This window comes from Mchenga conophoros, linkage group LG7, assembly GCF_057382185.1.
Source record: "Mchenga conophoros isolate Kocher_MC1m ecotype Shallow Benthic linkage group LG7, M_conophoros_male_GT1.1, whole genome shotgun sequence".
In the NCBI taxonomy this organism is placed as follows: Eukaryota; Metazoa; Chordata; class Actinopteri; order Cichliformes; family Cichlidae; genus Mchenga; species Mchenga conophoros.
This window is the reverse complement of record NC_140532.1, coordinates 27,887,876-27,915,494: the sequence shown is the minus strand read 5'-3', so window position 1 is coordinate 27,915,494 and position 27,619 is coordinate 27,887,876. Positions and strand designations below refer to the sequence as shown.

General features: G+C 38.6%; 1 protein-coding gene across 3 annotated transcripts in view; it reads left to right on the top strand.

Moving 5' to 3' along the window:
- Nucleotides 1–26,631, top strand: part of cadps2 (Ca++-dependent secretion activator 2) — a 184,743-nt gene extending 158,112 nt beyond the window's left edge. For all 3 annotated transcript variants that reach the window (XM_085283227.1, XM_085283229.1, XM_085283226.1), the window contains 6 exons: nucleotides 155–169; nucleotides 2,412–2,486; nucleotides 2,850–2,933; nucleotides 13,020–13,127; nucleotides 25,283–25,387; nucleotides 26,034–26,631. In XM_085283227.1, coding sequence (XP_085139353.1) covers nucleotides 155–169; nucleotides 2,412–2,486; nucleotides 2,850–2,933; nucleotides 13,020–13,127; nucleotides 25,283–25,387; nucleotides 26,034–26,204 — 558 coding nt within the window. In that variant the 3' untranslated portion in view covers nucleotides 26,205–26,631. The remainder of the gene's footprint in view (nucleotides 1–154; nucleotides 170–2,411; nucleotides 2,487–2,849; nucleotides 2,934–13,019; nucleotides 13,128–25,282; nucleotides 25,388–26,033) is intronic.
- The last annotated feature ends 988 nt before the right edge of the window (nucleotides 26,632–27,619 follow it).

Below are 27,619 nucleotides of genomic sequence, written 5' to 3'. Positions count from 1 at the left end.
GTTGAATGAGTTGAATATTGCAAGTCATTAATTGATGCATTTAAAAATTAAAAATAAGAAAATCTTGGCTTACTGTCCTTTTTTTCTTTTCTGTCTCATGTTCTCCACCATCCCTCATATCCATGTTTCCTTCTCATCATTGTTTGAACATCAGATTGACGGACAGTGGGTAAGTGCCTCCACCTCCTCATTAACCTTCCTTTCCCCAGCCCTTCCCATTTCCTTGTTAGGAAATCTAAATTAACATCAATAAAATGATGAAGAATGAACAGAAGTTTATTTTAGCTTCCTTTGAACCCTGTAAAGTTGAGCCATTTATTTTGTCCAGTTGATGGTTAATGGTCAGTTAATAGATATGTTGCTATCTCCAAACTCTTAAGCATATGAAGCACAGTGAATAAATATGTTCTGCAACTTTGCAGTACCTGGAAAGAGTACCATTACCATTACGTGATATTCATACTCAGGAGATTTGATATTTCTGGTGTTTGAGTTGACGATAGCTAACTTATAAAACTCGGCTAAAACAGCTAATTATAAAAACTGAATTAACGTTAGCCTTTTTTCCTAGAAAATATTTTGATGTTGAGTGTTATGTGAATGTGAAGTTTTGTCAGGATTCTTCAGCTTGACTAATAAAGAGTGCCAACCTGAAGATGGGAGTTTTGGTTTGGTTTGAAATTAAACAGTCTATTTTGCATTAGACTAATCTATTAGCAAAATTAAGCCTGGTCTAACCGTACAAACCAATGACTGTAGAAAATATATATTTTCTGCAGTCATTGATTCAAACCATTTTAAAGTATGTCGGTAAAACTGGTGGAATGTTGTAAACAGCTTCATGTAAGAACTAGTTTCTTTCATCTAAAAGAAAATACACCTCCAACTTGTAACAGTGTGAAGAAGAATGTCTACCCATCCTTCAGCTGTATGCTAAATGCTAGCCCTGGCATACCACTAGGGGAAAATGTGTATCCCTGAGGGTAACCACCTACCAAATGAAAATGTGATTGCCCAAATCTGATACCTTTGAGGTGAACTGGCCCCTTTTAAGTTGCTTGTAGGGGTTGTGAATGAGCCCCATGAGAGTCTGAACTGAATCCAAACCAACAATTTTCTGTTTAAGTTTTAGAGTCTACTGATCTCCAGAAAAGTGTTTGGACGTTCTTAAATCCCTCTGTGCCAAATCCTGCCGTTTTAGAAAAAACTGTGAGGGGTTTGACTGGAAGGCAACACAGAGTCTGTGAAAAGTCCACCCTTGATAAAGACTTCTCTGGTTGATTAACAGTTTTGCTTTTACAAAGCCCATGAAATTGCTAATCAATGTGCTGTTGTTCTGTTGCTGAGCACATTTAAATGGTGAGGGATGGGTAGGGGGGGGGGGGCTCATATTAAAAATGTGACCTAATTCTGATCTCAGCCAATTCGCAAGGCTGAAGTAGCAGCAGTAGTTACAGCTCAACAGGCAAATAAATGTTTTTAAAAGATATAATTGTTCTTTTCAGTTTTGTGTCGCATATGGCAAAGACCAAACAATTTCTTCTCCTCCTCTCTGCTTTTTTTAAGGCAGGCATTGTAGGAAAAAGGAAGGAGCAGTAGTGTTAATTGAGGTAAGAAGAAGAAAAAAGAAAAGTTCTCAAGATTTGCTAGGAAGATTCAGAGCACTGAAAGAGAGCTGCCATATTGAAGACTTTTGGAAGGGAAAAAAATTGGCGATGACCTCTCTGGACCCGCAATTTGTCAGCGATCTGTATGCTTTGTTGATTGAAATTTTTAATTTGGGTGTTCTTTAGAAGGCCAGTGAAAGGGCATTGTCACTATGAGATGAACCCCCCTGCTGCTGCTACCATTCAGTGCCCAGCCCCTGCATTTTTTCTTTCTCTCTCCTTCCTTGAAGGGAAAAGGGTGCCATAAAAAAAAAATATATATATATATATATATATGTATATGTATATATATTTTTTTCATTTTATTTTATTTTTTACGGAGTGGCAAACGAGACATGAAATAGTGGATTAATTGAATCTTGTGTGAGACTTTGGTCCTCTCAGCTAGAGCACTGCTTTAGAGGAATACAAGGCTGCTCTAATTGTAGGGAGATGCACAAAAAGTATCCTTCAGATTCCGTCAGGTTTCCAGCACAGATGGGCATATTATTCAGCTGCATAATGCACCCTATTAGCTGCTTAACACAGCAGCGTTACACGGATGGGAAGGTTTTCTAGGCTGTCCTGGGAAGGGGTGCATGTGTGAGGATTTGTTGTAGGTTTTTATTTCTTTTGCAGCACAGACAATACTGTTGTATATCAGAGCAGAGGGGTAGTCTGTATTATGTCTGTGCCTGGTCAGTTTCCTGAAAATAACAAATAAATAATGTGACTTTTTGTCCCCCCCTACCCTCATCCCTACAGCAACAGTACCACTCCAAAATTGATGTTTTGATTGACGAGGCATTAAAGGACATTATTACATCACTCGTGTCAAAGGTAAACCTCACCTTTACTCTTTTACGCTTTATTATTTTGTATATTTTTCAAAAATATTTTAGTAGGGAGAGGGGTCAAACCATACTCTTTGATAACCCAGCCTAGCTTTTGTTTGTTTGTTTTGTTTTTCCAGATTTTGGTATTTAGACACTTTTTTTCCTTTGATTAATTAATTTCATGCTTTTTTTTTTTGTTAAAGAAATGTGAGTTTCATTTTACAGAAAGGGGGAGCTAATTTTTGTTGTTCTAAAAATATTCCAAGAATCTTGAAACAAGATTAGATAATAACTTTCCTCACTAGACTCAAGAAAGCAGCTAGAAACCTAATCTTAGAAGTGTTTTTGTGCTCCCACCTCTCTGTAGTTTGCTGCTGTTTTAAACGGTGTCCTCTCCAAGCTCTCAAGATATGATGAAGGGACATTCTTCTCTTCAGTCCTGTCTTTCACAGTGAGTAGCCATGTTTTTGTTCCTGGAAATGGAGTGCTGTGCTGTTATTTCACTGCTTATCCAGGCAACCTGTTATTTGCTGGAAACCAGATCTTGAAAGCTGAAAGCTGCTGCGAAATATGTGGAACTCCCTGTGAGTCTGTCTGCCTGCTGTTTTATTGTTCAGCCCATTCATCACATATTTGTGTCTCCATCCACATTGAGATCATTCAAGTTTTGGCTGGAAAATAAAGCAACCTGTAAATGCAAAGTTGGCTGCTCTTTGCATAGAGCCTATTGCAGCTGCATGTTACTTTTTTTCCACACAGTGTCAAACATATGTGAAAGATAAGGAGGGTCTTTATTCTGTCTGCAATACCAGAAACAAAGATTACATAACAAACCAGCATTTGGCTATCAAGTTGTTAATGAGCTTTTTTAACATCCATTGAAATGATAGAAGACTTAAGAGTTTAAAAACAATTTCTCAATTCAGTAAAAAGTAAAGAAATTCATACATATCAAACAAAAATTAAATTATGTTCCTTTTTTTTAAACTTGTGTCAGTTTCTAATTAAAGGTTTTTGACAGGTATGCAAAAGACATTGAATGTTACTGAACAAACTGTTGTTGAAAAGCACTCTTTTCTAAATATTTAGTTTGCCTTTATTCATAAGGGGTGCAACGATACTCGTATCGATATTGAACCGTTCGATACAGTGCTTTTGGTTCGGTACGCATGTGTATCGAACAATACAAAATTTTCAATTTATTTTATCAACTTTCCTTCTGACGATGCTGTCTGTGTTGAGCGCTCAGTGGATCTGCGCTCGACAGTGCAGCCTAGGCGGAGTAGTCGAACGCAGACTCACTGAGCGCAGGGCAAGCTAGCGAGACAGAAGTTAAGCTCGTTGCAACATGGCAAATTGAACCTCCCCCACCCTCATTCAGATCTGGCGTTTGGAATTATTTTGGTTTTCATGTGACGTATGACCCTGAAGGTAAGCGCTAAAGTAAAACAGTATGTCGGATGTGCCACGCAATGCTCAATTACATGGGTTTGAACTAGTGTTTTATGCTGGGCTCACACTGTGCGATTTTTGGCCCATTTTGAGCCGATTTTTGAGTCGTGCGACCGTTTTGGCGATCGGCCCGATATTGGCCTTCATCGTGCGTCGTGCATCGTGTAGTATACGTGGGGTAACGAGAAGCGATTAACACCTCACGACCAGCTCCCGATCATCAATCGCTTGGTCGTGAGGATTTCAATGTTTGAAATCCTCACGACCGTCATGAGGGTGTCACCACAGTTTCTCACGCTGCGAACACGCAAACACAAATGTCAGTGAAAAAGACGGTGCAGCACGGCAGTGCAGCGTGTGATCTGGACACAAGCGATGGAGGCACAACTTGTAGAACTTTGGAAAGCTCATCTGAGCCTTTTCGATGTGGCCTCACAAAATTATCACGACCACAACAACCGTGAAAATAGTTGGATCTACATTGCTGCTCAATCACAGCTGCCTGATCAGTGTTTTTCATTAGCAATTTAGCAAAGTTGATGGTGGTGGTGTGCGTGTCTGTGTGAGTGAAAGACAGAGAGAGAGCGAGCGACAGAATTTCTGTTATAACCTTCATTTTATGGACGCACAGTGTGAGCACTCAGGTCGCATCAGAGCATCGGGCCGTATAGTGTGAGACCCTGCATCGTGACCCATGAACTGCTAACCCCTGCGAGTCAATCGTACAGTTTGAGCAGGAGCTGAATCGCGCGACTGAAAAAATCGCACAGTGTCTGCCCAGCATTAGCGCAGTTAGCTCGTTAACGTGTTGGCCGTCCAGCCCCACGCACGGGGCTATCAGGGGTAGCTTGTTAACGGAGATTTGCCGTGTTGTGGCGTTAAGGTCATTTCAACGAGATTAACGCTGACAGCACTAGTGGGAACACAACGAATATGACTGCACATTTACACCGACATCATCCTAGTGCAAAGACAAGTGGAAGCAGACAAAAACAACAAGCACGCATGCTACAAACTTTACCCGAGTCATTTAGACAGCCGTTAGCACAGGATTCTCCTTATGGGGACCTGATATGTTTAATATGCTGCTGAGAATATAGCCCAGAAGAAGCGGATAGTATAGCTTTTATTTTGGAAAGAGCCATTTCTCTTTAATAAACTCTCTTTTCCAAAGATGAGTGATTCCTCAATCAGATACAGGGCTCGCAAAATCGCTAGCCCGACGTCCTGGAGCTAGCGATTTTTCCAGTCGGGCTACCAAAATCTATCTCTGCCCTGCCCGTCGGGCTATCGTAGGAAGGAGAAATATATGTCAATGCTTTTGCATTCTTTCGGAAATGTAGCTGGGTAATTATGTCATTGGCATCGGTGAGCCGCTGTCAATATGTGACATATTGAAATCGCGTTTGAATTTGCGCTTGTTTTTTGCTTTCACTTTGCAATCGTGCGAACTGTGTATAGAGAGCGACAGCACTGATCTGTGAGTGATGATAATTTGTGCACCAATTCCTCTGACATCGTCTTATCAATCGTTAGCTTACTATGCAAACATGACAAGTGAAATCTCCCGCAGCTTAAACATGTGAGAGGTTGATCGCGCAGAGAATCGCTGAGCTTATGTGAGTGCGTGTGTAAAAGCAGCAGGATTTATATTTTAGTTCTGCTGAGCCAAATAAGACAGGTCAGGGTGAAGAAGTGACAGCCAAAGAAAAGCTTACCACAAAACGGAAAAGTTATGACAAATCAGACTATAAGGCAAAAAGAAAGTGCAGCTTTATGGTTTCATGGACAAAAGAATTTCTGTGGCTGCAATATGACGAGCTAAATAACCGGGGCTGCACATAAGTGGTCCGCAGGTGCGCATTCGCTGTCAAAATAAAAAACGCGCACATATATATATATATATATATATATATATATATATGTGTATGTGTGTGTGTGTATATATATATATATATGTGTGTGTGTGTATATATATATATTAATTAGTCAGTTTTGTAAGCAATGCATTGAACTGATAGAGGAGAATTGTTAGTTCAGTGTGTTTGGGTTTCACACTTCAGTACATTATTATTATTGAAAAGGGGTACAATTCTTTTTTTTAAATCCTATTTAATTAAGAAAAAAAAGTTCAATGAAAGGTCACTGATTCCAGATTTTTATATATTTATAGTTTTAAGGAGAGAACAGGAGAACAATCTTAAGCTGCTGTATCTCCCTCTATCCTATAATTCTCTCTGGTTCCTAGCTTACTTCCCTCTCAGCTCCTTCTTCTGGTGAAATTATAATGTAACCCCTACCTTGGCCTTCTGGTCTTTTGTCTAGTGGTAACCTGACATGTGTGCCTCTTTTGGGATAAAGGGCAGGGGGCGGAGCCTTTTGGACTTCACACCTGGTCACAAATACACAAAGCATTCATTTCTAGTTTTCCTTTGTTTCACTTCATTGTCGTGAGTGGGTCAGTTTATTTATGGCTGATTTCTTTTCCCAAATATAATTTTAGTAAACTTTTTCATTAATACCAACGCACCTTTTTATAGGATTATTAAAAACGATGAGCTGTAACCATAGTTTATTATATTTAGTTTCTATTGTAGATTTCCAGAATCCCACAGCGTAAGGCTTTTTGTCATTTTATATCTCTTAGTTATTAACAGTAGTGGAAAACAATGTGGTGGAAACTGAATCATCAGAATTTTATAAACTTTTTTTTATTATATCTCATCACTATATAAGCTAAAACTTGAATGGTGCATTCACAACTGAAGTGCGTCCTAAAAAATGTTAGCTAACGTCTACTAACTAAATGTTACCTCAGCAATGGAGATTTAAGTATGATTTTGGATGGTGCCTGTTAGATGTTGCGGCTAATGACATTTAATGTAAATATGATTGCTTGAAATGTTAGCTAAGCAATGGAAAATAAGATCTGTAAAAATTACATATAAGTTGCTTTATATTTCTATCTTTATCTTTACCAGCCAAGCATCTAATTTACTTATTATGACAATTATTACATTTGTTGTTTTTGTTGTCATTGTCAAGACTACTCAAAGAAGCCCTACTATTAATTAAAACTTCAATGTTCATGCAGAAGTGGAAAGAAGGAAAATAAAAGGAACACATACGTGCAGAGAAAGCTCTTGAAGCATGTAGTTATGTCAACCAGGCTTTCATCAAATCAGCAAAGATGCGCAAGAAAGAAGATTAGACAACAACTAGGCAGAAACATAACAACATAGTCATTCCTCATCTTGCAGGTTTGTTAGAGAATCTCAGAGCTTCAGCCACACCTAAAAAATGGTTGATCCCAAGGATAAAACGTCCTTCCCCAGACCTTTTTAACTGGAGAAACCAGCAACTCCATAAATGCAATGCACAGTATAGAAGAGCCACCTTGACATGACAAGATGCAGTTGTACATCTGTGCTATATAAGTCAATCTTTCAAGGATGCCAATGTACACATTTTGGACTGAGAAGACAGAGGAGTAAATAAGCCCATCTAGTTCCACTATGAACAACCATCATTGAACAGAAGTGGTGGCTTACAACACCAGCTGTCAGCCACCTACAATACAGTCTTGAGATCCTTTCTCAGGTACCTAAACCCCCACTCACATCTTACATCAGGTGACCTCAATAGCTGACATGGTGGGTGGGGCAAGGTCGCACAGTGTTTTCACTTGAAACCTCTCGTGGTAATGACCCAGGCCTTTTTTTTGACACCTTGGCTCATGTGATGATGCACATGAGTAATAGTGGGTCAGTGACAACCTCCTAAGGGACAACCCCCACTAGGGTTTAAATACCTGGGACTCTCTAACTTTTGGTTTTACAACTGTAGAAGCCTCTTGCATGAGAGGTGAAACATCTTCAAAATACTTAACGTCCGGTCACCTTCTTTTCAAACTCCTCAGACTTCAATCTTAAATAATCAGAACGGATTAATGGCTGATGTACCACAGGCCCTTAAGGCAGCAGTGCATCTGGAAAGTATTAAAAGGGCTTCACTTGTTCCACATTTTGTCAGGTCACAGTTATATATTTCAAAAAAGCTTACACAACTAGCCTCATTCATCTATTCACACAAGCACTTTCTTCTTTGCCATACAGGACATCCACCTGGAAAAAAATTAAATGAACCCAAGGCAGGAAATGGAACTGATATCATTGTGAAGTTACTTAATAATTTAATGCCCCATTACCCTGATAACAAAAGGCACCTCCTCCCTCTCCTCTCTTTAGACTTATACCTGCACTGATCAGTACCTGTACAGGAACATATCTTTATTTTAAAATGTTTTTTGTTGCTGTCAAATATTGATAAGTTAACAGACATCCATTATCTAGATGCAGAGAGGATTACTAGTGTTTAGGTAAAACTAAAGAAACAGTAAAGGAGATTGAGAAAGCAGAACGGGACAACAGTGACGAACTACTTGTATGTGCATTTTCCCTTTTTCTCTGTCTATCCTTTCTATTGCTCAACACGAGAGAATCTCTAATCTTGTTGGCTGGAACTGTGCCGACATCTGTGATCTGTCATGGTGCTTTGTCGCCTCGCCAGAACAAAAGAAAAAGAGGTGAATGACTGTGAAAAGCCTTAAGGGGAGGAAAGGGTAAGAGAAAATTGATGTCTCAAGTGACACCAGGGGCATTTACATGTAGCCAGTGACACACATACACACTCTTAAATGTTGTACCTCATACAGGAGAACTGTACTTTATACACTTTGAACCTGTCCATATATCTGTGGTTGTGTGGCAAATGTGCATAGATGTATAGGAACCTGACTGTTTTTCTTTCATACCTAAGTCCAGACTTTATGACCAACCTGAATATTATGCTTTTGGTCTATTATGAGTCTAAGCAGTTTTGACCCACCAAGGCATACTGGTACCAAATGGCACTTTCATAGATATAAGATATCTAAAGGTGCTGTTTGATATCTGAGACTAAGTTAACGTGACCTGTCATGGCATCAAGCCAATTCACGCCAATGTATGCAGCACTGAGTGGCCTTAATATGTGTTGTTATCAACAGATATTGTTATTCACCTCAAGAGAATGTATCTTCAAGTTCAAAGCGATGTTGCTCCTGGTTTTAACATTTCAACCTGCTTATGGAACTTTGCTGCACATAACATCTGTGCTAGTAAATGAACTGACCACCACACGTGCAGTAAATCCAGGCCTTGTCATGAGATCTCCAACTCACTACCTCCAGTGGAATTTCACTTGTAAAGTTAGGAACAGCACAGCAGCACGGTGGTTAGCACTGTTGCCGCACAGCAAGAAGGTCCTGAGTTCAATTCCACCATCAGGCCGGGGTCTTTCTGTGTGGAGTTTGCATGTTCTCCCCGTGTTTGCGTGGGTTCCCTCCGGGTACTCTGGCTTCCTCCCACTGTCCAAAGACATGCAGCTTGTGGGGATAGGTTAATTGATTAATCCAAATTGCCCATAGGTGTGAATGTGAATGTGAGTGTGAATGGTTGTCTGTCCCTGTGTGTTGGCCCTGTGACAGACTGGCGACCTGTCCAGGGTGTACCCCGCCTCTCGCCCTATGACAGCTGGGACAGGCTCCAGCGCCCCCCGCGACCCTGAAAAGGATAAGCGGAAGCGATTGGATCGATGGATGGATGGATGGATGGAAGTTAGGAACATTTTCTGACTGTAGGGTTCTGCTAAATCGACTGGTTTTATATAGTGTTTCTCTACCATACCTGAGGACTCAAAGGCTTTATACAATTTGCTTCAGTCATCTAGTCGCACCCATGAATACAAGCACCTTTTTCTGTGTAACTGCTTTCTGTGTAACATTCACACATTCATAGAGCATTTGTCTATATCTGGCATGCAGACTGGAGTAGATGACCTGTTCAACCTTCTGATATTCAGCCACGCCATCAATAGGATTGCTAGATTATTATTGCTATCTTGATAATATGGGTCAATCCATTTAAAACTGTAAATGACCAGAAACATCAAAGGGAAGAGATAACAAATGCACTGAAAGAGGATAGGGAGAATACTAAAGCTACTTAAAAACAGGCAAATTAGGGGAAGTGAATGCAGCTGGGGAACAACAAAGGAGCAAGTAATCAGGGAAATGATACAAGGGGAAGTCAAACTGAACTCAAGGCACGAATAACTATCAAAATAAAGCAGAAAATAAAACATGGTAAGTAAAAAATAATGTTTTTTTCCTGAAATGAAGGAACTTAATACAGGAGAACTGATAAACTATGAATCACCAGAAGACATTCAAAATAAAAAAAATATTACAGCATCAGTTAGAAGCATAAGTGACAAGTTAATACTGGTCAGTATGCATCCACTATAACATGTGCCTTGAAAAAGTTATGAATCTGAAAGTCGTAAGCAATTTTTGGGACCATAGAAAAGATGTTTTTGAGACTGAGATTGGAGATCATTGCTATTGTTCAGTCTTAGGATGATACTGCACTGTGCCAGAAGGAGAACTTAACCCTATCAGAGAAGAATTTCAAATATTCTTAAACAAGGCTCTGAATTTCAAAGTATCAAAAATGAGTTTATTAGAAAACAAATATTATCAAGAAAGAATGAACCTGGTATCAAAATGTAGTTAAAAAGGAGAACTTCAAGTGATTTAACTTATGTTAATAAGTCAACTACCCAGATGTTGTTATGATTCCTGCCACCTCCACCTCTCCAGTAGGGACGATGTAGGGTCATAAAATGGGACTGTGCATCAGAGAGCCAATGCTAAAAGACACATCAAAGGTAAAGGTGGGGATGCAAGTGATATCTGACAAAACTGCATTTCTGAACTGAAATCAACAAAAACCACAGAAACAGTTGCAAAAATAGTTTTGAAATATATTTGCATCAGCATGGGCATGACCTCAAAGTGTCTGCTTGTACACATCAGAGACGATACTCATCTGAGTATCATCTTTTACACTTACCTCCCCAGTCACTCTAGTGCCTTATGAGAATTATGACAGGGTTGTCAGTCAGTGGGCTTGGGTAACTTCTTCAGGATGATTATAACACTCCATTCTCTTCTTTTCATCACACACAACAGTCCCCCTGCAGCCATGTGACCCCACTTTAACCTCTTGTGTCTGCAGGTTTTCTTCTTCGGTAGTCTGTCTGAATTACAGCTAATCGTCTCTGACTGACCCCAGTCTGTCATTCTCTGATAGACCTTTGAAACAACTGCTGAGACAGTTTTTACCAGAAGACATTCAACTTACCAGAGAGGTCACATTATCTTCTTCTAAGAGTTACCGTCAAAGTTGAGAAGCTACAATAATCTAATGACTGCTTGATTTTTTTTCTCTCTTTGGAAAATCACTTGAACAATTAATTTGTCATTTAAGTAGTTGCCAATTAATTTACTGTCAGGCAACTATTTGACGAATAAGTTAATTATTTTAGCTTTGCTGCTCGGGTGTCTGTGTGGGCGCGTGTGTTTAAAAACAGGGATGTATGCTTCATTTGCATGGACCGATGCGGACAAATCACTAAATTGTAATGTCAGGCATAACCTTGGAGGCCCTCACAACTTTGCATATTTTAAAATTATTTGAGAGAACAGTGTGACCTTGTCTGGACTTTGTCCATATTGAGGCTCTTGAAACTTTGTGATATGATTTGATGACTTTTATGCTGTCTTTGATGAAATATTACAATTATAAATATTGAGTCCATATCCAACCTGCCTGTTGACTTTAAGTGAAATCCAGAAGGTTTCTAGTTTTCTTGTGCAGCACAGAAAACAGAATGACAAGTCTCCTCTTGGGCCTAATGCACGTCAGCTCAGAAAACATGGCTGTGAAAGATGTCGAGGCAATTACTATTGGCATTACAGGTGTAATATCTCTGGACAGCATGTCCAGGGCAGGATTTTTTTTTCCTTTTTATGATTGAAGCAGCAGGTAACAGTTCCTGAGTGAAAACAATTGTTAGGCTTTGCTTGTAATTGTTGCAGAGAAAATTATTTTAGTAAATCATACACTTTTTATTCACTTCAGAATAAAGAGTACAAGCAAGAGTTTCCAGAACATCTGCGTTTGTCCACTGTGTCAGCCGATCATTTGGAAAGGCACAGACGTATAGAAGTTTTAAATGTGAGAGAAAGACTTCTTGGCTAATGTCAACAGCAGCACAGATTTGTATTACTGAAAACCTGACAATCTAAATGTATTATTCCTGGAACGTCAGTAAGCTGTATTAGCCATTAGTAGTCAGAGTATCCAGGAGAACAGTGGGATGCATGTAGTAGTGCTATTTATTAAGTTAATTAAGGGAAAGTGTTCAGTCGGGTTCAAGTCTGTGCTCTGTCGGGGCCACTCAAGAACATTCACAGAGTGGTCCAGAACCCACTCCTTTATTATCTTGGCTGTGTGTGTAGAGTTGTTGACTTGTTGGAAAATGGTCTACAGACAGTAACTTGGTCTCCATGGCTTGGTTTGTCCTCTGACATGCACTGTTAGCTATGAGACTTTACATTGCCCGGTGTCCTATATGATATATAAGTGCCTATCCAAGTCATGTCCAGTCAACTGAATTTACTACTGGTGGAATTCCAGTAAAGTTGTAAAAACATCTGACAGATGATCAGTGGAAATGGGTATTGTGTGAAGAATGTTGTGGTCGGAAAAAAAAGAATTTAATCCATTACAAGAAAAAGACTGTAAGGTGACAAAATGTGGAACAATTGAAGTGGATGCACTGTGGATCCAAAGTGACCAAACAATCAAAAGATCAGTGCATCAAGGTTTATTCACTAAGAGTATTAGCTTGCATTGCTATTTGTTTTCACGCTGACAATAGTGTTTGGATGTGTGTTCCACCTCGCTGCATTAAACACTCTACATTTCAGAATGTGTGAAGACCTCATCATGCACAACCAGCCGAGTATCTGCAGATTGCAATCTACCATTATTTTTTGAGTTATTCACATTTAATGCCAGTTATGTCTCGTTACAACTTTGTGCTAAAAATACTTTTTGTAACATTGTTTGACATTGTATTTTCATGCTCTACCATCCATGAGTTGCCCTCAGGCCTGCCTTTGTCCTGTGTCCTGCAGAAACCAAGGATGGATCTGGCTGACACTTACACTAGTTTTGTACGACAGAACCAGGACATTCTGCACCGTGGTGTCAGTGATGAGCTCTACATTGAGACCGTATTTGATGTAAGTGCAAGTACTGTTTCCAGTTTGCTGAAATTATGCTCATATTCCTACGTTATTGTTATACATAACTTTCTTTGTTAATCTGTAATTCTGTGTGCAAAAGCCTAAAATAGCAAATTGGTCACGTAAGTACATGTAAAGAAATTCTTTTAAAAATTAGTTTTATTGTTGTGGTTTTTTGTTAGTTTTTCTTTCTTTTTCTTTTTACCAGGATCAGACAAATCCTCTTACTTTTTCTTCATTTAAAATCAAAATGCTCTTCTGAAAGAGTATGCTAAATGATGCAACAGTCATAGATCTATTTGCATGTGATGTAAAAATTATGTAAAAACATTTAAACTATAAATGTAGCTTTCTGTCTTGGGGACATAGTAAGTTAGGTCTAACATTCTCTTCACTATTTCACAGCCAACAGTTGTTTCAGCAAGAATGCTAACGCTTCAAGCAAATCAGCAATAATAAACACCACTCCAAGCCAACTTGACATTTACAAATTTGTTTAAATTGCATACATAGCACAAAATCATAGTGAAAGCAATATCTACAAACTTTACATTGTAAGGTCAATATCCAATAATATTCTCCAAAATTGAGCCCATTCCCTTTGGGCAAGCACTTTGTCATGTTTTAAGGTTTTAAAGGCTTTGTGTGCCATTCAGCTCTTTGCACACATGTTTCTGCTTCATGTCTCTGTTCTTTAAGCACATGCTTTACCTCTGCTGTTTTGCCTGTCTCTTAACTTTCTGTACATTCCTAAAGAAAAACAGGGTCAAGAGTGATGAATTTGTATCTTAAAAAAATCTATTTTTTATTTCTTTCAACAATTTCACTTGTGGGATCAATAAAGTATCCATCTTTCTATCAGCAGAAAATGCTTTTATTCTCTGTTCAGCTGTCACTAAATTGCTGATTTGAATTTACTCTCAGACTTTGTTTATAGAATCAGTTTTTTAATTCCTTTATGCACCTACAGTTGTAGAGCTAGACAATTTTTTATATAGGTGGAGTACTTTTTTTCCATGGCAAATTGCAGAAGGCTGAATAATACATTTTTCAAGTCAGTACTTTTGGAAATAAAACCTTATGCTCTTGAGTGTAGAAATTTTTGATGTAACATTTCCACTGGTTAAAAAATGTAGAACTGTTTCTACTTTTTTTCCCTCTTTTTATTGTTGACAAAGCTCCGAGATGGAGAGCCAGAGGGAAAATATTTTATGAAAATGGCAGCAGGATGTATTTCCAGTTCTATTTGTAAGTGAAGAGTCTCCTAACACACTCCATAATTGGTTGTATGAAATGTACAAAAAAGACAGAATTTTAATCTGCACCCGGGGCCCCCTTGGGCCACCACGTGTTTCTATATGGCGCCACTTACCTGATTAATTTCTTTCATTAACATGAATACTGGGAAATGGTTCCAGTTTGTTTCGGTCTGTTGTTGTTCCTGTGGGTGTGATGTTCACACTCACACCATTGGACGTAAAGCTGCTTTCAGGAGCTGTGTTGTGCTCTGATGGTTAAACCTTCTTCAAAATCAGTGTTGTGGTCAATAATTCAGAATTGAACTTCAAAACCTGCAAACAGTTGATACTCTGCTCTACCACCGGTGGCACACAGAAGTGCTCGCTTAATCACCAGGACCACCGAGAAAACATCTTATTCGTTCCAAGTTCTGTCAGCATCCAAACAGAAGTCCCAGAAAAATGAGGCAGCTTTGTGTACATGTCATTGTGGTTTGCAGGTACACAGTAAGTAAAACTAGATTCCTCAAGCTCAGTAACAGGCAGCATAAACTAATCATTTCAGTTTGTTTGATAAAGACGCACACAAGTCTGCAGCAACGTACAGGCTTAGAATTAAACCCTTAGCTTTCAGAAAAAAACGTTTATATTTTGATATTTGTTCTCCGATACTCTTTGACTATTTGTACCATTTATGACACGTTTATTATAATAGCTGCAACTTTCAAAAAGCAAAAAACATTTGCATTAATGTATCCTCAATGTAAAGATGTAAATTTGGCTAGTTCCAAAAAAGGAAGAAAAAGTGTATGTATGTATACAAGCATGCATATGCATATATATATATATACACACACACACACACACACACACACACACACACACACACACACACACACACACACACAAACGTAAACAAAACAGGCCCCAGTACCGAGCCTTGTGAGGCAGTGTAATAAATGTTACTTCTGGTTTTCTAAATGTAAATGCATCTTTGTAGAGAAAAAAATGGAAAGCAGTTTTTGTTTGTTTGTTTTAAATAATGCCTCACTAACCTGACTGTGACTAAACAGGAACGTACTCATTAGAAATACTTGTAACTGCTGTGAATCCAATTTGACCACTAATTCTGGGGTTCTCAAAACATTTTATGCTCATCTTTCAAGTCAGTTTGTGGTTGATATTTTCTGTGCTTTATGTTGTTGTGTAAAATGTTTAATTACAGACAAAAAATGGATTTAATATGCACACATAAAGACATGCAAACCAAAAACCAAAAATAATTTTGAATAGTATCTGATCTGTTCATAGGAATCTTATATATACAGTAAATGCTTATAAAATCTCTACAAGCAGAGCTCACAGTCAGGTGTTTGCACACACTGATTCTCCTCTTTCGAAGCAGCAGCAGGTTGCTTAGTTCCGAAAACACTGACTGCTTCTGTTGACCTGTTTATCACTTAGAAAACATCAAGAGCTTTTGGCTTGCTCTGCTGGAGCCAAAAACACTTTCACATACCCAGCTATCCATCCGCCTAATCATCCCTCTATCCCACGCTGTCCGTTTTCATAACCTACCGCCCCCACTTGGATTTAGATTTTTAAGAATATTTTAGCAGAAAGTTGTCAAACACGCCTCAGCTCGCCATCATTAGTTAACGCGGCAACTCAGACATGGCGGTTCAGACCTTCATACACATTAGCGGCACGAAGCTGAGCGATGGATTTCTGCCACCCACCGCCTCCTCCGAGAGTTCAGAGTGTTGTGACTGAGGCTCGATCTGCACTGGACTGAATTTTGTGTGTGTGTGTGCGCGTTCGTGTTTGAAAAAGGGAGGTCGAGGAGAGTAAGTCTAATAGAGCTCAGAAGCACCCAGTCATGCGCCAAGAAGGAGGTGACAGCGGGGCCTTGAGGTTTCTCCACTCAGCCCTTCAACATGTATCTCACATACACACACACACACATATGTGCGCACATGCATTTTGTGTGTAAACAAAGAACCAAATCCTTTGTTCGACAGCAGCATCAGACCTCCTGCCAGCAGCAATATGGGTATGCGGTTTCCTTGTTTATATAGAGCTTTGTGAGTCAAAGGCAAATTTATTTACATTTGCCACACCTTTTAAACAAAAGCTTTTGTCAACACTGATGGATTTAAAGAAGAGGAAGAAAAAGGCTATGAAAGCAAAGAACACCAAAATGAAAAGATGGGGAATCAACATGAACTGTAAACACACTTAACAGTTTTTTTCCCTTTTGCTTGTGCATGCAAACATCTGTGTTTTTGTGTACAAGTGCTCATCAGGGAGCATCTGTGTGCATCACACACACACACACACACACACACACACACACACAGTTCTCTGTTCTCGACTTTAGGAGGGAACAACTGACAAACCAAGGACAAACCTGGATACAGTTAAAAATTTATCTCAAAACAGGCTTAATTCAACCTCAGATTTATCCTTCAAAACAAGATAAGATGTTTGAGATTCTTTCTTTTCCCCTTATTTCTGATATTAGTTTCAGTTCAGAAAGAAAACAAAATATTAGATCATTTAATTCTTATGTGAGAAAACATAACATATATTTGTTAAGGAAAAAAGCAGAACTCAACAATTGAAACAAAAAATAGACCCAGAAATAAAACATCTCCGGCATTTTATATACAGGAGTTTACAACTTTATAACCGAGGAACATTTATTGTGCAAAAGTGTGAATATATCTCAAATGTTCAAATCTTTTTGGCACCAGAGAAGCATACACCCATTTCTTCACATAATTTTTACAAGACCAATGCATACCTACTCGTTCCCCTATCCTTCCTGTGCTTATTCCCTCCATCTGTTTTCACTCTTATCCTCTAATCATCTCAATTAACCCTCTGATGCATAGTGGTCACTGGAGTGGACAGCTACTAAAACGTACATATCTCTTTAATGCATTGGTTTCTATGGTGGAACTGCATATTAGCCTCTAGAGTGCTCTCTGCTGCCATGCTCCATTGAGGTCAATTCAGTGTTCAGTTAGTGCAACTGCAAGTAAATTTCCTCTGAATCAAAGATGGCAGGCAAACTGTCACCCCTGCCGACCACTGCTGGCATATCCTGTCAATCCTTCTATGCTAAAAGAGCCCAACAGGTAAAAAAAATATGATGATATGCAGTAACATCTAGGGAAGGATATTATCTGTTTGGAATAAGAAATTGTTATGTCTAATATGTAGAAAACTACGATTAACCATGTGTCCACTGTAGTGGACATCATGCATTACCCACTATATTTTTTTAACATAAGTCATAAATTGTCTCACTGTTTTTTGGGACTGTTTTGGTTATAAGTAAGCATATAATTGTTACATTTATAAGCTACTCATTTAAAATGTATATTTCTGTGCAGATCAGCTGTAGTTTGAGTTACTATAATAATTATTTTATCATATTTTGTAGACTTCAAATGCAGCAAAGAATAAGGCAGCGTACAGAATAGTCCAGGAAATTCCATCCAGCTCCAGTGATGATGATTTCATTGATGAGTGCAGTGATGATGAGTTCAGTGATAAGTCCAGTGATGATGAGAGTGGCTGCCAGAGCAGAACAGAGACATAGGAACTACGGACAGCCTAGGTGTGATGAACACAGAAGTGTTTGGAGATGCAGAGACTAAGATGTCAGTTTGTGTTTTCTTCCAGCATGCTACTAAGGGCTTGGTAATACTGTCCTGCATCGTTATAGAACTGTGTAGACTCAAAAATGTTGCTCTTGTTGGAGATAGTTTGCCATATTCAGGTGTAGGATTCACAGCTAGGACTGTTGATTGGTTTTGTTATTTACGTCTAAACATTGGGGCCTTATGAGTTGAAAGTTCCAAAAAAATTGCTGAGATGTTTTTCAAAGGATACAAGCAAACAAGTGTTTGTATATTTACAATAGAACACAAGGTAATTAATTTTTATAGTAAATTCACAGTATTTCATGCTAAGTGCTCAGGCGCATGTAGTCCACTGGAGTGGACAAGTTTATAACTTTATAAAAAAACATATTTTTGGGGAAAAAAGAGTTGAACATTTTTTTTCATGTCCTGAGAAGAATAAAAGCACTTAAGAAAAAAATCTTGACCAAGGCTTTCATAATTCATGCATCAGAGGGTTAAGGACCTTCTTCATTCTCAATTTCCATGATGGTTAATGCGGTTTGCAAGGAAACCAGCAGGCAGCTGATTACTCACTCTAGAAACTCGCCTCCCAGACACTCAAATATACGTTTCCTTGAATGGAGGAGGAGCAGAAAATCAGAGGGTGTCATGCAGTAATTTGAAAATCCTCAAGCATTTGTTAATAATGAGTACAAGGCTGATTAGGATACTATGTGAACTGCAGCATTTAAAAAAGATTGTGAAGGAAAAGGAGGAAGAGAAAATAATAGCAGGATAGAGAATGTGTAAAAAGTATGACAGCAAATTTTAGGAATCACATAGGAGCTGTCAGAGACGGCATAAGGACACAAGCAGACGCACATAAATGAGTTGATGCAAACTAAACTGAAGAATGATGTGCTACAATTTAGGTTAAAAAAAACACATGCTTGCAACATTTTTTTAAATTTAATTAGTCCAGAATAATAGAGGAAAAAACAGCGTAAATAGTCTGAGCTGCAGAGAATAAGCCAACAGGAATTGCAAATTATTGCAAATGCATTTAGCTGTGAGGCAAAGCAGCCATACATCAGTGGTGTGCAGATGTGTGTTAACATGTTAGCAGTCACCAGCAGCACGCGGTGACTTTTACAGAAAGGCAGTCAGCACATATAAAACTGTATTTTTGGAAAATTGTGCATAAAGTAAAAGTAATTCAATTAATCAATTTTGTTCAGCATCATATTCTATAAATCACACGTTTGTACCACAAATCTATGAAAAAAATCTGATGTTCACGAGCTCAGAAACATGGGCCTTTTTATATATTATATTGTATATTAGTAACAAAAACTCCGCTGAATTAAAAGGCTTGAGCAGTATGTACCATAGTTAACTATTAATATCTACAGGGAGAATTATGAATGAAAAATTCATCTCCTCATGCTAATTTGTGTCCATGGGGTCTCATTTGTCAGAAGTTTGATTCTAATTATTAACTCGATGCTGTAAAATCGGGGTACAGTCGTTCATCACAGCTTGGATGGCAGCAGCAGTCACGGAAAAACTTGCCTCTGTTTGGGAAGCGCAGATACAGCAGTGATTCTGAGAGGAGGCCCACAGTTTATTTTCCAAAACCAGGACTGGGCTGTTTCAAACTGACAGCGAAAAATGTTTTGCAGTAAACTGGACTAATCAACAGAAGAACCTCAGGCACCGTTGCACTTTTCTGGTAAGTTAAATGTGTGTTTGGGAACTAATCATTAATTAATGTGCTACAGCTAATTAGCTGAGACCATTGTCGGCTGTTGGGGAAAGCCGTGTTCAGTTATTGAATTTGTGCAAACAGTTGCATGTTTCTCTCTCCACATCTGTAAGAACAGTGACACCAGATTTGTTTTTTAAGTGTGGACTTCAGCAACCCGTTATTAATGGTGGATTTAATTAATGCAGGTTTAACAGAAGATGAATTACTGAGAGAATTTAAGATATTCTCACTGCATTCAGCGTTCAGCCTGTAATATCAGTTCTTGCTGATATCCGGTCAAAAACAGCAGATGTCTACAAAATAAAAGAAACAGGATTGCATGGGCTCAAATTGTGGCAATAAATATTTTGTATTTGTAAATCAGAATGCGTAGTTGTGAACTGAGTTTTGTAACGTTGTAAACCAAAATATCAGAAAAATGTATGCTCAGTAAAGCACCCCTCCGACAGCCAAACCCATGTGTTCTCTGATTGGATTGTTAAATTTGTGATTGACATGACATTGACCAATTAGCTGAAAGGAAGAAAAATTGGGTCAAAATTCATACTTGTGAGTTCAAACTCACACACAGCCAGGGAACTTTAGCGCAGAGTTTCACACGTAGTTTTTGCTTTGTATCTGTAACCAGACCTTAACAAAAAAAAGGTGTCTTGTCTAAATAATTTTTTACAAACAAATCTTTTTTACACACAAATTCTCATCTATAGATGCACAAACATAAAATTTTCAGGTATTTTGGTTTACAAGGTTACAAAACTCACAACTCTCACAACAACGCATTTGATTTACAACTACAAAATATTTATGACCACAATTTGAGCCCATACGATTGAAATAACCAAATCTAGCATTTATGTGCTAATGCCAAATGGTAGCATTTGGCATGTTAAGTCCAAATTTGTTTCATTTTTCCATTAAATTTTTAGCACTGACTCTTTGCATTTATCTATGCATTTGATACAGAGTTTGTTTTAAGTACTCTGGTTAAAACGCGATCTAAATTATTCTTATTGAGGTTCTAATTTGAGTTCACCAAGTTACATGTGCAGTACTCTGCACAGCTTACTTCCTTTGGCAGAAATAATATGAAGCATTAATGTATGTTGTCCAGTACTGAGGCAGCTGATCAGAACACCGCTGATCATGCCTCCTATGTTATGTTTGTGTTCCTGCAGTAGCACGACTGAAACTGACTGGAAACCTGCGACATCATCTTTGTCGATCTCAATTTAAAAAAAGTAGCAGCGAGTCAAAGGTAAAATATTATATTGTATAATTAATATATTGTATTGTTCTACTGTTATGCTGATGTCAGCACATCAATAGAACAATTAAACTGAAGAATGGTAAGGGAAGATTCCGAGGTGCATCAAAACAAGGTTTCAGCTTCAAGGGATAAACTTTAGAGTTGACAGTTTGTGATTATTTATTTCTCTTTGTGATTACAGGACTTGCACACTTGGATTCACACCTTGTGACAACAGAGAAATCATCCTATATTCCCACTCTTAATGCTGCATACGTATTCAATATTAGAGTAAATTTTAAATTGATCCAAAATTCAATGATGAAAAAGTATAAAGACTAAATTACCTTATTGTGCAATGTGGTCGCACAAAAGACAGACATCCATGTAAGTATAAAGAAGCATAAAAAAGTAACTCAGTTTGGTGTTTAGGAAAGCTGCTCATCTCGCCAAATTACAAGGCAACTATTGTTGTAATTAGGTGCTGTCTAAGTAAAACTGAACTGAATGTAGTAAGCTGCATGAAGAGGGCACGACATTTTCTCTGACAGCATTAAATAAAACCTGATTAAAGATAAAAGGTCTTCAATTGTATTTTCAACTGAAAACTTTAATCTGTAATTCTTTCATTCTGTGTTTTGCTAATAGTGTATTATTTCCCATGAGTGTGAGTCTTATGTTAAAATCTAAAAATGACAACATTTAATTTCTAGATAATTCTGATATTTGCAGTAACTCTGGGCCTCAGTGTAAGCGTGCAGCTGATTTCATCTGTCCTAAATATGATAACAAAAACTAAGGAGGGCTGAATCATTCAAACATATAGACTAGGAGTGTAACACAGGTGTGTAGCATCGCTAACTAGCTAGCAACAAACCTGTAGCAAAGTGTGTAAGCTTTTTATCTAACTTTTGGCCCTCTCAATGGTGAGACCAAAAAAATCATTTGCTTGAGCTGCCAGTTAAGGTGGTTGAGACATCCATGACATGTTATCGATGAAGTGGCTCAGGGATGGAGGAGAACCCTAGGCAGGCCCTCGACCTACTGGAGAAATCTCAGTTACCTCAGTAATGCCTTGGGTACCCCCTTGGAAGAGCTGGAGCTGGGGGTTGGAGGTTCGGAGGTCTGAGCATCTTTGCCTAGCTTGCTACCGACATGACCATTCTTCCAGAACCGCTTGTAAGGTCAGAAAGTGATATTGCACAAAAAGGCCTGACTGTGCTCTAATTTATCTCAAAGGTATTGTCCAAAAGTGGTGTTCAGGCCAGTCAAGTTTTCGCATGTTAAACTCACTCATCCATGGTCTTTACAACATTGTTTTGTGAACTGGTGCGCAGTCATGTTAGAACAGATGGAGGCCATCCAAACTGTTCCCACAAAGTTGGAAACATGAAATTGTCAAAAAGTTCTTGGTATGTTGAATCCTTAAGAGTTCATTTCACTGGAACTAAAGTGCCGAGCCCGACTCCTGATTATTAGTTGTTTCAAAACCTTCACAAGTTTTAAATTTGCAGCTAATCGCAGAGCCAGCCAGCCAGCCTTCATTCAGTCTGTTGGTGTCACCAGCACCAATGCTGCTCCCCAAGAAGAACCGTCATCATCTAGTCCAACAGTAATGTATACAGCAGTGCAAAATTTAGTTCTCATTTGATCAGCTTACAGTTATTTTTAAAAATTATTTAAAGATAAATTATTTTAAAAATAACTATTTAGGTCTCCCATCTTCTTGTGGTAAATCGATTGGTTCTCGTACAGTGCTTTTCTACTCCACTGCAGCACAATTTGGCAAGCTCATTTTTGCAATGTAAAATTCTTGATTAAATAAGAAGTTAATTTTCTTTTAAAAGCATATAATTTTTCACCATTTGATTACTTTCCAGATGAAAAGATAAGACTTTTAAAGAGAGAAAATGCTTTAATGCAGCCTGGGCAGAAAAATAATCAAATCAGGAACGGTGACTGAACTTAAACCCTAATTTTTAAGTTTGTATTTTGTTGCATTTCCTCGAGGCTAAGCTACTTAGACTGAGTGAAAAACTTATTACTTTGGTATAATTGGGAGCCAGGATGTAGGAGGTTACAGATTGCTTTCACAATAGAATGAATCAAATATTTGCATGACAGCTGCGTAATCATGGATGTGTTTTGGCTTTTGTCAAGTGTGTGAAAAACCTTTGGACTGTTTTTCTCTCTTAAATGGGAAGGTAATTACAGTCCTTGCCATTGTATAGAATTAAGTCAGCGGTGATCTCTCAGAGCAGATCTGAATATACGGGTCATTACTGTGTCAGAGCAATTTCCGCAAGTATTCTTGTAAGACTGGTAACTGAATAAAGCCACCCAGTGTGTGCATTTTACCAGCAGCATTTTGAATGTTTCTGTAAGTGAGGATTGCTCTTTAGGTGAGAAAAGGTGTGTTTGATTTTCCTGCAGCTGTGGCTTGTTGGTGGAAGGTGTGAAGGAAGATCATTTAATGAACATTACAAAGAAGGAACCTGATTTTTTTCCAACTCTTTGAAGTTCAAAGCAGAGCCCTGAACTCTGTCCTCGTATTCAGGACTTCACCAGTAAATTGGTGCCTTTGAATAAATAAATGTTTTACCCTCTTTGAGTTTTGCACTTTTGTTAGCACATGTCCTTTGACCTTACATTGTGGTGTTGCTAGCTGAATTAAAGCAAGGCATTTTAGATCTGTCAACAAGCAAACGGCTAACACGTAAACGAATCTGAAGGTGAACACACAGGTATGAAAACCATAAACTGTTCTTGTTCAGAGTATCTGTAGCTAAATTAACATAGTATAGTTTTTATTAGTATCTTTTCAGGGGTTTGGCTGCAACTGAAAAGAAAAATGTTTAAAGATGCTCCTCAGAGTATTTTCTTGGCCTTATTGACTTCAAAAACAGACTTGAAAAAGCTTTCTCCAGGAATGTGCTCTACCAGTCAAAGGTCACTTTATACATACTACAAAATCCAGTACACAGATCTTCACATGGTTTATTCATTTTAATGCTGCAAAGTCATGTACGTTTGCAGTGACTTTGTAAAATGTTGCATGTTTTATAAAGTCCTGTGCGTGTTTGTACATTGACCTACAAAAAATACAAGGAATTACAATAGTTCAATTGTGAAGAAACAAAGGCATGAATAATCATTTCTAATTCCGATTCAGTAGAAAGCAGGTGAGAGAGAGCCTGGAGGTGCCTGAGATGGAGGTATTCTCTGGAGAGAAGAGGAATAAAAATCAGTAGGAGCAAGGCAGAATACGTGTGTATGAATAAAAAGGAGATAGTTGGACAGGTGAACATGCAAAGAGTCGATATAGTGAAGGCAGGTGAGTTTAAACATTTGAGGTCAACCTTCCAAAGCAAGGGGCAGTACACAAGAGATGAACAGGAGATTCCAGGCAGGGTGGAACAGGTGGAGACTTACAAGATGGTAGTGAGACCTGCTATGATCTGTGGTTTGAAAATGGTGGTGACACTAACAAAAAGCTAGGAGACAGAGCTGGAGGTGGTAGAGCTGAAAATGTCAAGGTTTTCCTTGGAAGTGGTCAGCATAGAAGGGATTAGAAATGAATACATCAGAGGAACGGCCTGAGGTTGAGCAAAATTCGAAAGGTAAGGCTGAGATGGTTTGGACATTTGCAGAAAAGGGATGATGGATATATTGAACAAAGGATGCTAAATATGGAGCTGCCAAGCAGGAGATGGAGAAGAAGAAAACCACACAGAAGATTGATGGTTGTAGTGAATGATATGAAGAGGACTAGTGTGACAGAGCAGGATACTAGTGATAGGGTGAAATGGAGTCACCCCTATCAAGTCAGGCAATAACACTGAGGTAGTCATCTGATCTCAACCTAATATAGTATGTGTTTTGGTTGTTAAATACAAAAACTTGTGTTGTTCATCAGGTCTGGACTTCATGCACTCATAGAAAGCAAACGATTTTGATCCAATTTATTTAAAATTTTTCAATTACTTTTGAATCTCTGACGATCAGCACTTTGTAGAAAAATGGCTGTAATTTCTAAATACTCAAATCAATGCTTATTTTAGCCCCCTTGAAACAAAGCATTTCTGCATTTCAAAAACATCCTGATTGATTGATTTAAAATCTACTTTTGTCATTGTCCGGTGTTGAAGCAGCCAAACTGATAAATATTTAGAGCTGATAGTTTGGGCCTTCGACTTATCCCTAGCTATTGTTTTCTCTTCTCATAATTATCTTTGTCCTGTTTGGTTTGTTTCTGTTTCTTATAGCAATGGTACACTGACTCCATGAGGGCGATATGTGTTTGGCTCACTGACAGACTGGACCTGCAGCTGCACATGTATCAGCTGAAAACACTCATCAACATTGTTAAGGTAAATAAACGTGAAGTATGTAAGAGAGACCAAGCCTAACCATTTGATAGACAAAGAAGTCCATTTTTCCAAAAGGGATTGTTTGTCATTCAAAATGACCTATTGCGTTCAGCTACCACATTTTAAGCCATCTTTTCTTTTTAAAAAAAAATGGAGTGAATCACCCGAGACTGGCTCCATTCAATTAAAGGAACATCTTAGAATCTGGCTTATTTGTGCAAAAAGAGTCAGATCTGACAAAAAGGGAAAGGAAGAAATAATAAAGACATTGACGTGTCCTTGTAAGTAGCAGTGTGAAGAGGCGGGGAGACGTGAAGGAAAAAAAATGCTCAACTGTGGGCTGTTGTTGCTTCCAGCTCTCTTTGTCTTTTCATTGGTTGCTAATATACAGAGTTTAACTTGAAAGCAATGAGACAATGAATTATAATAGCCCTCATGTAAGGTGCAAACATTATTCCTTGCATGCTACCGTCTGTCGCCCTGGTATGGCACATAAAAGACTGCACGTCCTTGGGCCTCAGTCTTCCTGTTTTTGTCCTTTCGAACAGTGAATGGCACACACCTTATCCTGCTTAATACATTCCAGAGATGGTTTCTGAATTTTTTTTCTATTCCTTCTCTTTTTATCTTCTTCTCACCTCAACAGAAGACCTATCATGACTTCAGGTTGCAGGGAGTCCAGGACAGCACACTGAACATCAAAAGCTATGAAACCATCTACAACAGGCTGACGATGGAGGAGGCTACTGTGGCTGTCAAGGCAGGTGATGGCCTACGGGGCATCAGCACGAGAGACAGTGATGTAGAGGATGACTAAACACACATCTGCACACAACCGGTTACTGCTTGATTATCACCCTTTGTAATGGACATTCAATTGCAGTCTGTGACACACTACTACGCTTCACTAAGTAGTTCACACAAAGCTGAAAGAATAGTTAACAGATTTTTTTTTTCTTGTACTGTGGCTGAAATATTGCTGTGGTGTTTCAACAAAGACAAGTTATCAATTAGTGCTAGATTGCATTGGCCAGAGAGATGCTCTATTCTGCTGTAGTTGTTTTGCTAACAGCTCATCAACAACTGTTGACGCTCTTGGCATTCAGAAACCTCTAAGTTTTGGTTGTACATCTCCATGGTATTTTCTCCACTGTTTCAGTTCTTGTCTGATTTACAATTATATACAATTTATTTCTATAACATAGTGATGCACAACATGTGCACATATGTTAGAATTCTTGAAATCAGTAAATAAAAAGACATAAATCTAAAGTAAATGTAGTGAGATGCAGTATTTTTTTCTGAAATGTAATAAGGTACAAAAGGGGTCAAATGGGTCAAAAATTAGATGTACAAATAGACTCAAGGACAGCTGGAGTTTTCAATGGTGGTTTGAGGGAAAGTATCTCAAAATTTTTAATCCTTTTGAGTCACACCAGTTGATAACGTACCAAACTTTCTATATTAATAATTTGCAAATTTGGCATATGGAGGGGAGGGCTAAACACAAAAAATACCTAATGAGAGCTTATCATTTCCTTATAGCTAAAAATTGGTTACTGATTCCCCCGTTTCCACTACATAGCCAAGTTTGAAACTATGGAGCTTTTTAGCCACTACTGATGAACCATCCTGGTAGGTATAGTTCACTGCAGGTAGCTGTACTATATAGTGTTTATATGTAATATAGAGTTTACACACATTCACACAAATATGCAATATGAGATGCTATGAGTGTTTTCCAGTCCACCTCATGATAGAGCTAACAACACAATAACCAGTCGTAGTAAAGGAGGTGAGTAGTCTTACTTCATTATAGGGGTGACTGTAGGCAAGGAGGTACAGTCACCCAATTGGAAGTATGGTGGTTCCATCCCTGGCTACTCTAGCCCAGCGGTCCCCAACCCCCGGGCCTCGGACCGGTACCGGTCCGTGAGTCGTTTGGTACCGGGCCGCGAGAGTTGAGGCTCAGGTGTGAAATGTATAGTTTTCAGGGTTTTTATCGGTTTTCAGCGTTATTTTTGTTATCGTTTTTATCCTTTTATCGGTTTTCCTGGGTCTTTTCACGTGTGTTATGAATAAATCTTCTTTTTTTCTGTACCGGTACTAGTTTTATTTTGTTGTATTTATCCGCGACACCTTAAAGGCCGTTCCGTGAAAATATTGTTGGGCATAAACCGGTCCGTGGCGCAAAAAAGGTTGGGGACCGCTGCTCTAGCCTACATGCCAAAG